General features: G+C 50.9%; 1 protein-coding gene across 1 annotated transcript in view; it reads left to right on the top strand.

Moving 5' to 3' along the window:
- The window catches only part of IFT172 (intraflagellar transport 172), a gene marked incomplete at both ends in the record, with an annotated part of 30254 nt that overhangs the window by 793 nt on the left and 13131 nt on the right, over positions 1 to 16330 (top strand). Inside the window, 19 exon segments of the mRNA XM_008942118.1 lie at positions 1 to 78; positions 1923 to 1976; positions 2503 to 2606; positions 4036 to 4121; positions 4626 to 4738; positions 6449 to 6616; positions 6974 to 7110; positions 7946 to 8053; positions 8573 to 8657; positions 8983 to 9075; positions 9402 to 9479; positions 9841 to 10089; positions 12563 to 12641; positions 13033 to 13153; positions 13608 to 13752; positions 13842 to 13931; positions 14637 to 14734; positions 15598 to 15733; positions 15819 to 15935. The exon segment at positions 1 to 78 is cut by the window's left edge and continues 9 nt beyond it. Of these exon segments, the coding sequence (XP_008940366.1) occupies positions 1 to 78; positions 1923 to 1976; positions 2503 to 2606; positions 4036 to 4121; positions 4626 to 4738; positions 6449 to 6616; positions 6974 to 7110; positions 7946 to 8053; positions 8573 to 8657; positions 8983 to 9075; positions 9402 to 9479; positions 9841 to 10089; positions 12563 to 12641; positions 13033 to 13153; positions 13608 to 13752; positions 13842 to 13931; positions 14637 to 14734; positions 15598 to 15733; positions 15819 to 15935 (2139 nt within the window).

The following is a 16330-nucleotide window of genomic DNA, read 5'->3' as shown; positions in this document are numbered from 1 at the left end:
GGGAAAGACAGATACCTGGTGGCCCATACTTCAGACACGTTATTGCTTGGTGACATCAGCTCCAACAAGCTCAGTGAGGTACTGGAAAGCCTGTGGCATTTCCTAAGTGTCAAATGCTTAACTTTATAATTTAAAGGATATTGAGGTACTGGAAAGCCTGTGGCATTTCTTGAGTGTCAAATGCTTAACTTTATAACTTAAAGGAGTTTTCTGCAAGGCAACAATACATCTGTTTTCAAAGAATCAGGTACTGGAAAGCCTGTGGCATTTCCTAAGTGTCAAATGCTTAACTTTATAATTTAAAGGATATGTTTTCTGCAAGGCAACAATACATCTGTTTTCAAAGAATCATAGGATAATTCAGGTTGGAAGGGACTTTGGGGGCTCTCTTATCAAAATTCCTACCCAAAGGAAGGTCAATACTAAGTTCACGTCATTGCTAGGAACCCACAGTTTCTCTGGGTCCCCTGTCCAAAGCTCTACTGTCCTCATGGGGGAAAGCTTTTTCTGTAAGTCTCATTTAAATCAGTTTTAATTTTTGAGCATTTCTCACCCTTTCAGTATGCATCTGCCAAAAGAAGCTTGGCATTACCTTATTAGAGGGCTCTTAAGCCTTCCCTTCTCCAGGCTGAAGAAGCCAAATTCCTTCATCCTCTCTTCGCAGTGCAGGTGCTTCAGCCCCAACCACCTTGTTGGCACTCTGCAAAAGGCCCAGGCTGCCCAGAGAGGTGGTCACTGCCCCATCCCTGGCACCATCCCAGGGGAGGTTGGCCGGGGCTCTGAGCACCCTGCTCTAGCTGCAGATGTCCCTGTCCCTGCAGGGGGTTGGACTGGATGCCCTTGTCCCTTCCCACCCAAACCACTCTGTGATTCTAGGAACTTGCTCCATTTTATCAATGCCTTTCTTGTACTGGGGGGTCCAATACTGGATGCTGTACATATGTACATTCCAGCTGTGAACATATTAATAATAGTGTGCCATTCATGACTCCAGGACCACAGCCTATGCCAGTATCATTTATGATATCAAAGAGTTCATATAGACCTGCCTGTACCCTGAGCCTCATACACCCTGAGTGCTGAGCCTCTCTGCCAGGCCTGGAGAACGTGCACAGTAGGTTAGTGTCTAACAAAAGTATTAAACAGGCTGCAGGCCACATTTGCTTTGGTTGCACAGGCATCATATACTTTTAATCAGGTTAATGGTATGCTAAGCAATCTAGCTGGGATCAGGAGCCCTAACTACAGGTTTGAGCTGGAGGGTGCTGTTACCTGGTAATCCAACTGAAAAATCTGCCCAGAATAAATCTCCTGCTTTTCTTTACGTTATGGTGCACAGAGGGATTTTTCTTTCAGTTGCACAGCTTATACTGCTTCTAAAGAATCAGGCTGTGAATACTCCATTTACTATTCTGCTGTCTCAGTGGAGTTCTCTGGAACCAGTGACTTGGAGCTCTTGCTTAAGGAGGGAAGAGAACAGCTGCAGCCTTGGCTTTCAGTTTTCTACCTCTCTGACCACTTGCCTGTTGTCATCAGAGTAACTATGATATTATCCAGTGCTCTTCCCAAATTCCAAATCAGTTGTTCCCCCACTGGCTCTATGCTGATCAGTTATTGCTAACAATAACTCCAAAAAAGGTTTTCAGCTACAGCTGGTGTGGAGATTCTGCCCCTCAAATGGTAGCACTAATCATGTGGAGAAGATTTGGGGAGGCAGAGGGGCTGTTGGGGTGCTCTTGATAATGGATAGGCTGCAGGGAGTCCATTGGCCACACAAAGAGAAGAGGATTCTGAAGCAGAGGTTCTGGAGCATAGTTCCTGCTGCCTGTGGTGGGAGTGAGAGCTGGACACAACGCCTGCAACCTGGTCCCTGCAGGAGCTGCCAGCTTGGCCTTTGCTCACTCTGTGCCATTGCTTTGCAGGTGGCCTGGCAGGAATCTGGAGGGAATGAGAAGTTCTTCTTCGACAATGAGAATGTAAGTTCAGTTGGATGGGGCAGGATGCTACCCATGAGTGGTAACTAAAGTTGTGTGTGCTCAGGCAAAAAAAGTGCCAACTGCACTTCTGGCAAACTCTGTTTCTCATCAGTTTCCTGGACTTGCCCTCTGCAGGCAGATCCTGATCTGCTTCTTCCCCATGCTTGCCTTTTCCACATGCCAGATACAGAACAAACTCAGTGTGTGGACTGTAAAGACAAACAAGAGATAACCCTATAGGAGAGAGGAGCAGTAAGAGAGCAACAGCCACAGAGGGTGTTAGAGGTACAGATTACAGCTGTCAGGGTGGCAGCTTAGCTCCTGCAAGACAGAGAGTCCCAGAACTAAAATCCCCAACCCCAATAAAAAGCTGGCAGTGACAACAGGAAGCCAAGGACAATTCCTTACTCATCCCAGAGGGTTTGAATTTAGATCTCTGTGCAGCAGAGTTCTTTTCTGCGTCCTCACTGGTGTGTGTGTGCTTACCTGGCTTCTCTGTAAGAGTGTATTCCCCTCTCCCCCTCAGGTCTGCATGATTTTCAATGCTGGAGAGCTGACACTGGTGGAATATGGCAGCAGTGACATCCTGGGGTCTGTCCGCACAGAGTTCATGACCCGTCACCTTGTCAGGTGGGTGTGACACTTGCCTGTGTGGCCAGCACGGGCATTTTGTGAGAGTGGCCTCAGATACATACACTTGGAAGTGTCCCACTCTGTAGAACCCAGCCCCTAGATAGCAGGGCCTGAGCAGTCTGCTTCTGGCAGTGGGGGGCTTTAGTTGCTCGGTTACACTTAATGTGGTAGAGTTTCAGAAGCACAAGAGCCCATTTTCCTCTGATACAGGTTTGTTGAAGCCTGACTTGTCACTGAACCTCCTGTGCATGAACTCAGGCATGTGCACCAGGTCCTAGGGGATGGTTCTGTACAGCATTACCAGGGACTGTAGCTGCCAGCAGAACCTCCTCTATCCCTCTGAGGCTCCATACTCCACTTCCTGATTCTAGAGGAGGGAGGGTCACAGGCTGCTCAGAGGCAGAAGAAGCATAACTAATTTGCTATTGAGGACCCTGGTTCCAGAGGGGCAGCTTCTGGAGTGAAGCTGTGAATCAGGAAGGTTTGCTCTCACTTGAGACAGCTGTAGGTCCTGTGCTGGAGTCACAGGTCAGAGACCTGCAGGAGACTCCCTGTGCTTGGTGAAACTGCAGGTAAGTCTGGGAGGGACTACGTAGTGGAGTGCTGTGAAGCCTCAGCTGGACAGGCTGTAGAGTTGGGCAGAGAGGAACTCGTTGAAGTTCAACAAGGGCAAATATAGGGTCCTGCACGTGGGGAGGAATAATTCCATGCACCAGTACAGGCGAGGAGCTGACCTGCTAGAAAGGAGCTCTGTGGAGAAGGACCTGGGAGTCCTGGTGAACAAGAAGGAGGCCAGTGGTGTCCTGGGATGTATAAAGAAGAATGTGGCCAGCAGGTCGAGAGAGGTTCTCCTCCCACTCTGCCCTAGGGAGGCCACCTCTGGAGTACTGGGGTCCAAGTTCAAGAGAAGCAAGGAACTACTGGAGGGAGTCCAGCAGGTGCTACAAAGATGCTGAGGGCACTGCAGCATCACTGTGCCCAGGCCAGGCTGAGAGCCCTGGGGCTGTTGAGCTGCAGAAGAGAAGAATCAGAGGGGATCTGAGCAGTGCTGAGCAAGAGCTCAAGGGCCCACAGGGAGCAAGAGAATGGGACCAGACTCTGGTCAGTGGTGCCCAGTGACAGGACAAGGGGCAACGGGCACCAACTGGAACCCAGGAGGTGCCACCTGAGCAGGAGGAGAAACTTCTCTGCTGGGAGGGTGGCAGAGCCTGGCCCAGGCTGCCCAGAGAGGCTGTGGAGTCTCCTGCTCTGGAGAGATCCCAAACCCTCCTGGCTGTGCCCCTGGGCACCCTGCTGGGGGTGAGCTGCTGGAGCAGGGGGTTGGATGAGGTGATCTGCAGAGGTGCCTTCCAACCCCCACCGTGCTGGGATTCTGTGAATGTGAGGAGTGCTGAAGGTGACCATCATCACTCCCTTCCAATGGCAGTGTCCGTATCAATGAGAGACGGCAGAGGGGCCTGGTGGAGAACAAGAGACTGGCCTACCTGATAGACATCAAGACTATAGCAACAGGTGAATATAAAACTCCCTCCCCAGCCTTCCTGATTTCTTTCCCTTTCTGTGCCAGGCAGCATATCCCTGTTTGTCCTCTTGGCATTCACTCTGCCAAGCAGCAGTTTCTTGAAGGACCTGTTCATGTTCACTCTGCCTGGCAGCAGACCACTGGAGACCAGACTGTCCTGCTTCTGGCAGGTTGGTGGCCTGGTATGGACACAGCCATGGAGTAGTTGTGGCCGTGTCCTGGACCTGAGTTTCTGTGCAGTTCAGCATGGTGATAGTGCTGCCTGCACTGCCTGTGATCTGTGCGTGCCCACAGAAGGGTGGAGGGAGCTACTGCTCTTGATGAGGCATCAAGATAAAATGTCATTGCAGTCTGCTTTTCACATCAGAGTGTGTTTGCTGGGGGGTCCTGCTCTAGTTGGGTCCCAGGCACCTGATCCCAATGGGACAGCATTGAATGGTCAGCACTTTGGGACCCATTAAGTCCTTACACGTTCCCTTTCTTTCCTTCTTAAGTGGATCTTGTTGGTGGCTACAGCGTTGGTACTATCAGCCACGACAGCAAGATTGATTGGCTGGAGCTGAATGAAACAGGCCACAAACTGCTCTTCAGGGACAAGAAGATGAGGGTGAGGCTGGTGCAGCTGGGGGAAGTGTGGCGAGATGGCACCTCTGGGGAGAGAGAGACAGATAGACCTGAAGGGAGGGAGTGAGGTGGGAATTGCAGCTGAGGTACTTGTGGGCTTTTGACCTCTCCTTGGAGAAAGACCACGCTCTGGTTGTGTAAGCTGGCAGCATTGCAGGTTTGGGCTTGAGCCATAGCTAATTCTGAATTTAGTTACTAGGCATCTTGCTCTGTCCCATCACACCTGAAAATGAAAATCATAGACTCTGCTGGTGTGAGATGGAGACAAGTGGGTTAATTGCAGGATGAGGTTGCTGATGTTGCACTTAAACATGTAAATTTTAAAAAGGTGTTCTCTGAAACAGCTTGGCTTATGTCTGTAAGATCATAGAACGTAAACTGGTCTGGGTGGGAAGGGACCTCTCAGGGTCGTCTAGTCCAACCCCCTGCAGGGACAGGGACATCTGCAGCTAGAGCAGGGTGCTCAGAGCCCCATCCAACCTCCCCTGGGATGGTGCCAGGGATGGGGCAGTGACCACCTCTCTGGGCAGCCTGGGCCAGGGGCTCACCACCCTCAGTGTCAAAAATCTCTTCCTTCTCTCTAGTCTAAATCTCCCTCTTTTAGCTTAAAACCATCACCTCTTGTGCTGTCACAACAGGCCCTGCTGAAAAGTCTTTCCCCAGAGCTTTCTCTTCTGCAGGCTGAACAAGCCCAACTCTCTCAGCCTGACCTCGCAGGAGCAGTAGGTACATGTCCACAAAGCTGTACATGTTCTGTCATGTAAGAAGACAGAACTTGACCAGCAATATGACTTTTTGTATTTCTTTCTGCAGTCTTGTTCAGTTTATATTTGGGTCCACTGTTTTGTTGTCTCAGCAAGATACAGTGGCATCATCAAGGCTGCTGTTGCCTCTTCTGACTCCTTTTCAGGCCTCTCAAGAGGCTGCATAGATGCTTTGTCAATAAATAGAGCCACCAGGCTGTGTCAGACAGCACCATGGTTCTCCTGAGCTACGTCTGTACATATTTCTCCAACCAGTTTGGTATGGACTGAAATGGAGTTTCTTGCTCTCTTTTGACTGGTATGTTGTGTGACCAGCCCAATTCTCTCTTTTTCTCATCTTTGCTAGATGAGGACAGTTACGACAAGGAGCAGGGACAGCTTAGGACTTTTAAGTTACAAGGCATCATACATCCTTGTTAGATGTCAGGTTACACTTTCCAAATTGTCAGGTTTGTTTCAGGGCAGTGGATGCTACCAAAAAAACACCCTCTCATTTTATTTGCAACAGTTCTTGCAGTAGGACTCTATCTGGGATGCACAGTTCAGCCCAGAACCGCAGAGGAAGGTTCTTCTTGGGCCTCCAGTTTGGTTGCACAAAGGACTGAAGAGACCACTCTCCTGTTTTGGTGCTGAAGTAGCACAAGCCATATTCAGGTTTATACACCTATGTGCCTAGTAATAAGGAAGGGAGGATATGAGCATGCTGCTTAAAACACTGCAGCAAGGGTTAAAAAAGCTCTTAAGTCTTTGGTAACTAATGTGTGTAAATAACCAGATGGGAGTCTGGGCTACCTGTTTCAGAAAAAGTGATTCCTGGGTGGTAATACCTGTTCAGAAGGTGCTCACTCAGATGGTCCTGTCCCATTCCTGTGAGCTGGCAGCACAGCCATGAGCCCAGCTGAGCCTTTTTCTGCTCTTCCCCCCTCTAGCTGCAGCTCTACGACATCGAAAGCAGCACCAAGACCACGATCTTGAACTATTGCTCCTATGTGCAGTGGGTGCCGGGCAGCGACGTGGTGGTGGCTCAGAACAGGAACAGCCTCTGCGTGTGGTACAACATCGATGCTCCAGAGCGAGTCACCATGTTCCCCCTGAAGGTAGAGCTCTGGAGACTTGGGGTACCTCCGGCGGTTTGGGAGGAGTCAGGGTGCTGGTGCAGGAGGGAGGCAGAAGGGAGCCCCTAGTTCCTTCTGGACGAGATGTGAGCATATCCGTCAGCGCTGTGACAGGAGTTTCTGGCAGAAGGTGGAGATAGCTGTGACAGCCAGGAGCTGCTCGGGGGCTTTTCCCTTCCCTCTGTTGAGATGAGGACAACGTTTGCTCAGTGTGAACTCATTCAGCAGAATTTTAATCAGCAGAGCTGTCACACTGCTGTCCTCACAGCCCTGCTGCCCCCTGCTACCCTGCGTATTTCAGGAGCACACGGGAGTGTTGATAGCTGGTACTTTTTCCAGGGGGATATTGTAGACTTGGAACGGAATGATGGAAAGACTGAAGTAATAGTATCTGAAGGGGTGAACACTGTGTCCTACACGCTGGATGAAGGCCTCATAGAGTTTGGAACCGCCATTGACGATGGGGATTATCACAGGTAAGTGCTGCCTACACCAGTGCTGGTGGCAGGTGGCCCTCTTCACGTGACAGCTCAGAGCCAGCAATCCATGCACTACAGCAGCACGGCTCTCCATACAGAATGTAAGTCTGGGCGTGATATTGATGCCAGGTCTGGTGACAGTGTGCAGCAGAGACCTTCAGGAGTCAGTATTTGGCTTTTTCATACTCGCAGCTCTGTGGTTGCAGACTGGGAGGCACAAGAGACTGGCCAGCCTGGTCCCACTGACACTGACAGGAGTTCACTGAGGCAGTGCTCACCTAACTGCAGTGAATACGTGTCTTCTGTAGCCAGCCAGATGTGAAGTGGTGCTCGGGGAGCTTTTGCTGCTGCCCCTCCAGGAGAAGCGACAGTGTCATGGAAACAGTCAGGAGCTGTGCAGAGTTAAAACAGAGTTCACTGTGCCTGAAGCAGCCGTGGCAGCCACTGGGCACTGCTGACATTGTTACAGGGCTTTAAAATTGACCAGGAGAGAAAATTTCACACATTCATAGCACTGTTACCACTTGAGAAACACCTTTGCACCAGGGTCTTGCTTCACACACACCACTTTGGACTTGGCCCACACTGCTGCAGCCTTCTGCTGATCCTATGCCTCCAAGTACCTCAGCCCAGATAGGGATCACCTAGATGTGTGAATTTTTCCCTGATATGTCAGGCCCTGCATTATACAATCCTCTTCAGAACTGGTCACACCCAGCTTGCATTGTTTTCAGTGCAGCTCTTGTTAGGAAGCTCCTGTCCCAGCTGAGGATTTTCCTCAGAGAGCTCTCTTATTCTGTTACTGAAAGTCTGTGAATCTCTCTGTCTCAAGGGCTACTGCATTTCTGGAGACACTGGAAATGTCCACAGAGACTGAAGCCATGTGGAAGACTCTAAGCAGGCTGGCTTTGGAAGCGAAACAGCTGCACATTGCAGAGAGGTATGGAAAGAAACTGTAACATCTTTCTGGCTTCAACACTCTCTTTGCTGAATCCCTCACAGAAACGAGGGTCTAACGAAAGGTGTGACTTGTTGTGTCCTCTGGGGTACTCACTGTGTGTCGTAAGTGTTCTGTCTTCCAGGCAGTGACTTTGCCCTTTCCTCCTAGACAGCAACACTAGAACTGAGGACAGGAAGACATTACTGTAGCATAGATTTTTGCTGATGGCAACCCAAAGCAGTGTATAGCAAGTCTTCAGGGAGCTGGCAGGCATGGGCAAGCTCAGCACATCTCTGAAGCCTGGGAAAGTGAAGCATGAGCACTGGTCATGTTTGCAGCTTCTCCCATGGAGCAGGGCTAGAGGGCACATCTGAGCATGAATCTTGGCAAAATCCTTCCCCTGAAGCAGGGCCACCTCACCTCTCCTCTGGGTCTGCTGCTGAGTTTCTGATTTTCTTTTCTTAGACCAAAAGTGGGCAGCAAAACCCAGTTACTGACTAACTGCTTTGCTCTTTCCAGGTGCTTTGCAGCTCTGGGCAACATGGCAAAGGTTCGATTTCTGCATGAAACCAACGTCGTTGCTGACCAGGCAGCTCAAGAGCACGTAAGTCAAACACTTCCTGCCGTGCAGGACAGCTGCTTTCCTGTAAACACACATCATCCTCTGTGTCCATGCTCACCAGTGTCCTGCCACAGGCTGGTTCCTGGCCATATAGAAACTACTGGCATAATCCTTCATCCACACCTGCCAGGTCCCTCTTCTGTCTTGCCATTTTATAGTGCTACTGTCTTGTCACCTCTGTGATTCTCATCGTCTGCTTTGGTTTCTGGAATGGCACAGACCTCAGCTGTAGTCATCACCCTTGTCTCCTCCCAGAGCCTGTTCTCTCACTCACCAAACTGTCTGAGCTAACTGGTGTTGTCTGCAGGGTGGGGATGGTACAGACCATTATTTGGTGCGTGCCCGCTTGGCCATGCTAGACAAGAACTACAAGCTGGCAGAGATGATCTTCCTGGAACAAGTGAGTAAAGAACAAGGAGCAGAAACGGTCTCATTCATTTCTGAGCAGGGAGGGTTGTGCCCTGGTGTGAAAGAGGAAAGGAAGTGGTTCCTTGTTCCTGGGAGGAGAGCTTTTGCCCTGTAACAGAAGGAGACAGTTCTTGTTCCAAGGTGTAGGGTTGCCCTGAGGCTCATGCAGAGGGCGAGGGAAGATGTGTAGTCATGTAAAAGGGACAGCACACTTTTCTGAGTGTTTTCTACACACCTAACCCTGCCCAGTATGAGAGCTCAATGGCAATGTGTCTGCTGCATGGAGCCTTCAGGATGACACTTTGCTCTCTGACACAGAATGCCACCGAAGAGGCCATGGACATGTACCAGGAGCTGCACATGTGGGATGAATGCATTGAGGTTGCCAAGGCCAAGGTACAGAATACACCTGCACTGGACTGTGGGCTGGGCCTGACTGACAAATCTTCTGGTTGGAAGTCCATTCAAGGTCTGGGCTCTCTTCACCTGCCCTATCAGAAGCTCCTTTCTGCTTGAAGGGGCTCCTGATTTAAGTAGGGGTGAATAGCAATGGAGAAAAGCTACTGAAACTGGTTTAGGAGCATGTAGGGCTTTGAAAAATTGTGGATGATGCAGTGGTACACAGGGCTGGAATTATGATCTCTGCTAACTGGGCAGCAAGGGGTCTGGTGCCATGAACTGGCTGTTCAGAGCCTGCAGGATGAGCAGGACAACATCTTGCCTTGCCCAGCTCAGGTGATGCTGCATTTCTCAACAGGGACACCCAATGCTGGATAAGCTGTGTCGGGGTTACTACCAGTGGCTGCTGGATACCCAGCAGGAGGAGAAGGCTGGGGAGGTCCAGGAGCGACAGGGTGACTACCTGGCAGCCATCAGCTTATACCTGCGGGCAGGGCTGCCGGCCAAAGCAGCACGGCTGGCCTTGAGCAGGGATGAGCTCCTGACCAGTGAGGATGTCATCAGTAGGGTCTCCACAGCACTGATCAGAGGGGAACTGTATGAACAGGTGAGTGGCTCATGCCATTGGGCTTCTTAGTGCCATCACAGATCTTAACTGTCCTCCGCATCTGTGAGATGCAGGGGGACTGGGCTAGGAAGTAGCAGATGTAATTCTGTGTGGATAGATTTACAGTGAACATCTGGGTGACTGAGGTCTAGAATTACCATTATTAGTCAGGAAAAAGATTGCAGCTCATTGGTGACATCTCCAAACATCAGCTGAGTGTTCAGGTATAGTCAGGGAGGCCCTTGGGAAGACAGGAACCAACAGAAAGGAGGTGTGAATCAAACAGAAAACTTCCTGTCACTGTGCAGTGCTTCCTCACAGCAGGATAAAAACTGATGGTACAGCTTTCATATAAGGATAGTCTCAGTGGAAAAGCTAAAGAAGAAAGGGTCAGGTTGGATGAGCAACCTGCTCTAGCTGGAGAGGTCCCTGCTCCCTGCAGGGGTGGTTGTGCTAGATGAGCTTTAAAGGTCTCTTCCCACCCAAACCATTCTGTGATTCTATAAAAACAAAGAGGTTGTGAAGACAATCTGTAGAACCACAAATATCATATAGAGGGGAAGTGATTGTTCTCTGTGTCTAATAAAAAGTTAACTACTTATTATTAGGTGACAGTTTTGAAACAAAAGGGTGTTTTAAGGAAGAAGTGATGGGCCTGAGCAGTGTACAGCTTGGGGTCCTGGCCAGCAGTGGCCTCTCACAGATGTTTAAGAAAGGAATATGAAGATTGGTGCAGGCAAATTCATGGTGGTGCTTCCCTGAGTGCACTGTCATGGTTTCCAGCAGTTTGCAGACTGTAGTGTTCTTGAACAGTTTTATTTTTATCTTTAAGAGCTCTCAACAGACTTTCCTTCCATGAGCTTGTCAAATTATTATTTGAACCATCTCTTTTTGTTCTGCAATGCTGGCTATGAGCTACCCAGTTCAGTTATGTGTTGTGTGAAGAAGACCAGCTCTTTGCTGGCCTGTTTTATGTGCCCTACTTAAATTACATTTCTCCAGTCTCATTTTACTGTCAGCATTTTCTGACCATTTCATTTTGACCCAAGAGAATTTAATGCTTTGCCAAACCTGTCACTTTTCTTACGCCTTCAGCTGAGAGGTCTTCTGCTGTCTGCTGGCCCAGCTAGGAAGGATATTATCATTAATGGGCAACAGATGAGCCAGATCCCTCCCTCTGGTCTTGGATCATATGAAAGAAATCCAAGGTGGCCCACCCCTGGAGGAATGAATAGGCCAATGGATTTACTCATGGCATGTAACGTAGGGAAGAAGGGAGTGAGTTGACTGCAAAACCAGGGCATGGGGTAAGGAAGGACCCAGGCAACCAGTCCAATCCCAATCACATAGCAGTTGCCAGGAGAAAGCCCCATAATTCCCTTCCCACCATCACTGGGAACTTGCTCAACTTGCTGTGGAGAGTCGGGGAGTCCTTTTGATAACCAGAATCCCACCAACTCATCAGCTGTGCAGTCAGACCTCCCAGCCCCACTGCAAATGGGGTCAGCTCTTGTGTAACTGGCTTCCTGCCCCACCTCCAAGTTACTGTGGGAGGTGGGGGCACGGGCTGGGGATCTCCTCATCAGTTCCCACCCAAGGCTGGCCACACCCTGGGTGAAAAGCAGTCAGGAGGGGCTTTCTGACCTGCTTGTGGACATCATCCACATGCCAACCCTCATTCAGGGCTGGGGGTTTAACCCCAGCACTTCAAAAGGGTAACTGTGGGACTCATTGCTGCCAGAAGTTTTGTAGCCAAAAGTGTAAATAGTCCAATTGTGATTAGACAAATTATGGAGGTAGAGTCTGTCAAAAGCCATTCAGTATGATGACGTGAGGGCATCATGACACAAACTTGGGAAGCTTCTGCACCTCCTGTCAGAGATGGGTAGATAGAGTGAAGGAAAGGCTGGTGTGTACTTGCTCTGTTCTTATAATCTTTCACTAGAGCTGGGCTTTTACCATCCAGATACTGAAGGGAAGGAATCTTTGGTCTGCCAGCATGGTCTTTCTTGTATTATATTTTAAGTTCTACAAGCTTTGAGACTTATCCCACTGTATTGCCCACCAGCCTTTCCCACATGGTAGGAACCTGCTGCAAGAGGCTGAGCTTCCCCTTCCCTGCTCATGCCACAGCTCCCGTGGGGTCATCTGGGGATGCTCCTATGGAAAAGGCTGTTGCTGCATCAGCCACTGTGCAGAGAAGGAAGGTTGTCTCAAAAACTTATCTTGTCAGGTGTACCCCAGGAGAACACTTGGGGTATGTTGTTGTCAGAGGGGACAATGGGCTCAGCACACACTGTCTTTCCCAGAAGTTCCCTTTATCCCCGTGCTGATGGTTAGTGGGGGAGGCCTAGCTGACAGAGGAGTCTGTGTGGCAGGACTGACAAAAGACTTTGTACAGGGGACTGGTAGGGTGCCTGGTAGTGCAGGGAGATAGTGGCTCTGCAAACTGGAAGCTTGTGTTTGTCTTTAGGCTGGAGACTTGTTTGAGAAGGTCGGGAACCCACGGAAGGCTCTGGAATGCTACTGCAAGGGCAGTGCCTTCCTGAAAGGTACTGTGCTGAATATGTTCTTCCCCTCATCCCCCCCCAATCAGGATCTTGGGCACTCTGGCCTGGTGGCAACATGAGCTGTTGCCTTGAAGCCTGGAGGTGCCTCGATGCTCTGAAGCTGCCACACATCACCTTATTCAATGTATATATTTTCACACAGTTGTACCTGCACACGCAGTCACAGAACAGCATCCTGTTCCCAAGACCTTGATCATGCTGGTGGCTTTGGTCCAGCTCTCCAGAGGGTCCAGATTGCTGGGTAGCCCATTTGAGCTGGAGTGGATTAGACAGTCACCATTCCCCTTCCCCTGTGCCCCATCCAAGGCCCATGTTCATCTCATGGTTCTGCTTCCTTCCTGGATGCAGCTGACAGCTCTCCTGTCCCTTGCAGCAGTGGAGCTGGCTCGCCTGGTGTTTCCTGCAGAAGTTGTGAAGCTGGAGGAGGCCTGGGGAGACCATCTGGTGCAGCAGAAACAGATGGATGCTGCTATTAACCATTATATCGAAGCCAGGTGGGAGCAGGTGACAGCTGGATAACCAGCAGCAGTATAACCTGGCAAGCTTTGAAGCTGAGATGCTTTGCATAATCAGCAGGGGTTTTGCCTGAGGGAAGCCCCCTCGACCCATCTTTGCCAGTGCCCCCAGTGCTCATGTGCCATCTCAGCTGGCCCTGAGCAGTGCTGGGTTAATGGTTGGACTTGATGATCATGAAGGTCTCTTCAACCAGAACAATTCTATGGGCACAGATGCCTGCCTGCATCTCTCCACGGGTCTTTCAGCCCTGACTGCTCTTCCCGATTGTCTTAGATCTTCATTCTTTCTCCTTAGCTTTGGCAGTTATTCAGGTCCTTCCTGCTGCTCTAAGAGGAATCAAGCAGCAGACCACTTTGGTCTCGCTGGCTTAACTCAGCTGGAGGAGATGGCTGCTGGCTGGTGGGCTGTAAAGAGTTATGGTTTTGATTCTAGGTGCTCAATTAAGGCCATTGAGGCAGCCTTGGGAGCCCGGCAGTGGAAGAAGGCCATCTACATTTTGGACTTGCAGGACAAGCAGACAGCAGCCAATTACTATCTCAAGATTGCCCAGCACTATGCAGCTTTACAGGAGTATCAGGTGAGGCTTTATCAGATGAGGCCACAGACCACTGTCACTGGTGCTCTGCATGTCCCCTAGGACTTCTGAGCACAGTCATTTCCCTGCAGGTTGCAGAGGAGCTGTACATCAAAGGAGAGCAGACCAAGGATGCCATTGACATGTACATGCAGGCTGGGCTCTGGGAACAGGCTCACAAGGTACAGGCAGAAGCCAAAGCTTCTGGGGGTCTCAACCTGCTTGGTGAAATGTCCTTTGTCAGGAGGTGGCGGTGCCTTGTGCATGAACACCCGATCCACCACTCCCCCCAGAGGATGCATAGCCAGCAGGAAATCAGTCTGTGGTGTTTCCGTCTTGCCTGTGCCCTTCTTTATGCCAGCAGCCCTCTGTGGGTGCCCCTGTGATGCCCAAGGCGGGTGCTCCTGTGTGCTTTGGTCACAGTGACCACCCATCCTCAGCAGAGCGTGTTGCTTATACACCAGTTTGTAGTGGGGAGGAGGTTGGTGTCCCCCTTCCTCACTACCAGGTGTCAGGAAGCTGCTGCAGAGTGTGCTGTAGCATGTCCTCCGTCAGTTCAATGTCCTTTGTCAGGAGGTGGCGGTGCCTTGTGCATGAACACCCGATCCACCACTCCCCCCAGAGGATGCATAGCCAGCAGGAAATCAGTCTGTGGTGTTTCCGTCTTGCCTGTGCCCTTCTTTATGCCAGCAGCCCTCTGTGGGTGCCCCTGTGATGCCCAAGGCGGGTGCTTTGGTCACAGTGACCACCCATCCTCAGCAGAGCGTGTTGCTTATACACCAGTTTGTAGTGGGGAGGAGGTTGGTGTCCCCCTTCCTCACTACCAGGTGTCAGGAAGCTGCTGCAGAGTGTGCTGTAGCCTGTCCTCTGTGTGTTCCTTTTGGCAGCTGGCAGTCAAGTGTATGAGCCAGGAGGATGTGTCTGTGCTCTACGTAACCCAAGCCCAGGAGATGGAGAAGCAGGGCAAGTACAAAGAAGCAGAGAGGTGAGCAGCATCTTCTTAGGTACTAGCCCAAGGCTGAGCCCTGAAAGATGGCTGCAGTGAGCAGGAGCACTTTCCTGGGGTGGGAGGAGAGTTTGGAGAGGTCAGAAATACTCCCTCCACACGTGGAGACGTGGAGCTGATACTTGAAAGTTCATGGGAAGGGAAATCACTGACTGTTAATGTATCCCTGCCCACTAGGACAGAAGGGAGGTCCTGGTGGTGCTCAGCAGACTCACAGAGCAGAGGAACACAGGAGAGCTTTTCCCCCTGCAGAGTGCTGGGTCAGAGCTGTCATGATAACATACAGACCTGAGGATAAGATACGGGCAGTGGAGTGTTTCCTGTGCAGATTACTGCTGTCAGTTCCAGGTTAATAACACACTAAGGTTATAGGCACGGGGACAAACAAAGCTGTGTCTGATGCCACGGTACCTGATCTCAAGGGGCCCAGTACATGAGAGTGGGCACACAGCTGGCAAGGTCACGTTTGGTTTAGTCTTTCTGCTGGAGTAAGTTGAGCTGACATTGTCATGTACCATCCCAACAGGCCTGAGAGCTTCATGTAGGAGGCCAAGATGGGGACAGGTCACAGAAGCCCAGAGGGTCCCTCCAAGTCACAGCTCAGGTTGACAAGTGAGGCTGGAGGGAATAACTTTGCCCTCCTGCAGCTGGTGGTGGCATAGCAGAAGGGCTCTGTCTAAGCAGGGTTTGGGCTTCCAGCCCACACCAGTTGTGCTGCCCACCAGCCATGCCTTTTGGTGGTGTGTCCAGACCTGGCTCCAGCTAGGCAGGGTGCAGGGAGACTGACTGCAGGGCCTGGCCATGTCCTTGGCTGAGCCATTTGGCTGTGCTTGTGTCCCCAGGCTGTATATCGCCGTGAATGAACCTGATCTGGCCATCACCATGTACAAGAAGTGCAAGATGTATGATGAGATGGTTTGCCTGGTGGCCAAGTACCACAAGGAATTACTCAGTGATACCCACATACACCTGGGCAAGGCAAGTGCATCTCCTGGCAGCCCTGGATGATGAAGCAGACCAGGCCAGCACAGGAGGGTCCCTAAGTCGTTGCCTCTGACTGCAGGAGCTGGAGGCAGAGGGCCGTTTGCAGGAGGCTGAGTACCACTACCTGGAAGCCAAGGACTGGAAAGCTACAGTGAACATGTACCGAGTGAACGACATGTGGGAAGAAGCTTACAGGGTAATAATCCCTTCACAGCTCTGGCTGAAGGGTCCTGGTAGGAGCTGCTCTGTCTCTGTTCCCAGCAAAATCTGAAGACTTGTCAGACACTCCCCAGCTTCAGCATGTGGCACAGTGCTGGAGGCCAACGCTCTGCAAGGCTTGACCCCAGCCTCTCTGCAGCACTGCCCTCCTCTGAGCACTGCTCTGCTCCTAACCACAGCACCATGTGTTCCTCAGAGGTACTGCTCTGCTCCTGACCACAGCACCATGTGTAGCTCAGAGGTACTGCTCTGCTCCTAACCACAGCACCATGTGTTCCTCAGAGGTACTGCCCTGCTCCTGACCACAGCACCATGTGTACCTCAGAGGTACTGCCCTGCTCCTGACCACAGCACCATGTGTACCTCAGAGGT

The sequence above is a fragment of the Merops nubicus genome, unplaced genomic scaffold, assembly GCF_000691845.1.
Source record: "Merops nubicus isolate BGI_N331 unplaced genomic scaffold, ASM69184v1 scaffold3256, whole genome shotgun sequence".
NCBI lineage: Eukaryota > Metazoa > Chordata > Aves > Coraciiformes > Meropidae > Merops > Merops nubicus.
The sequence above is the reverse complement of the archived record's forward strand: the minus strand, read 5'-3'. Positions and strand labels throughout refer to the sequence as shown.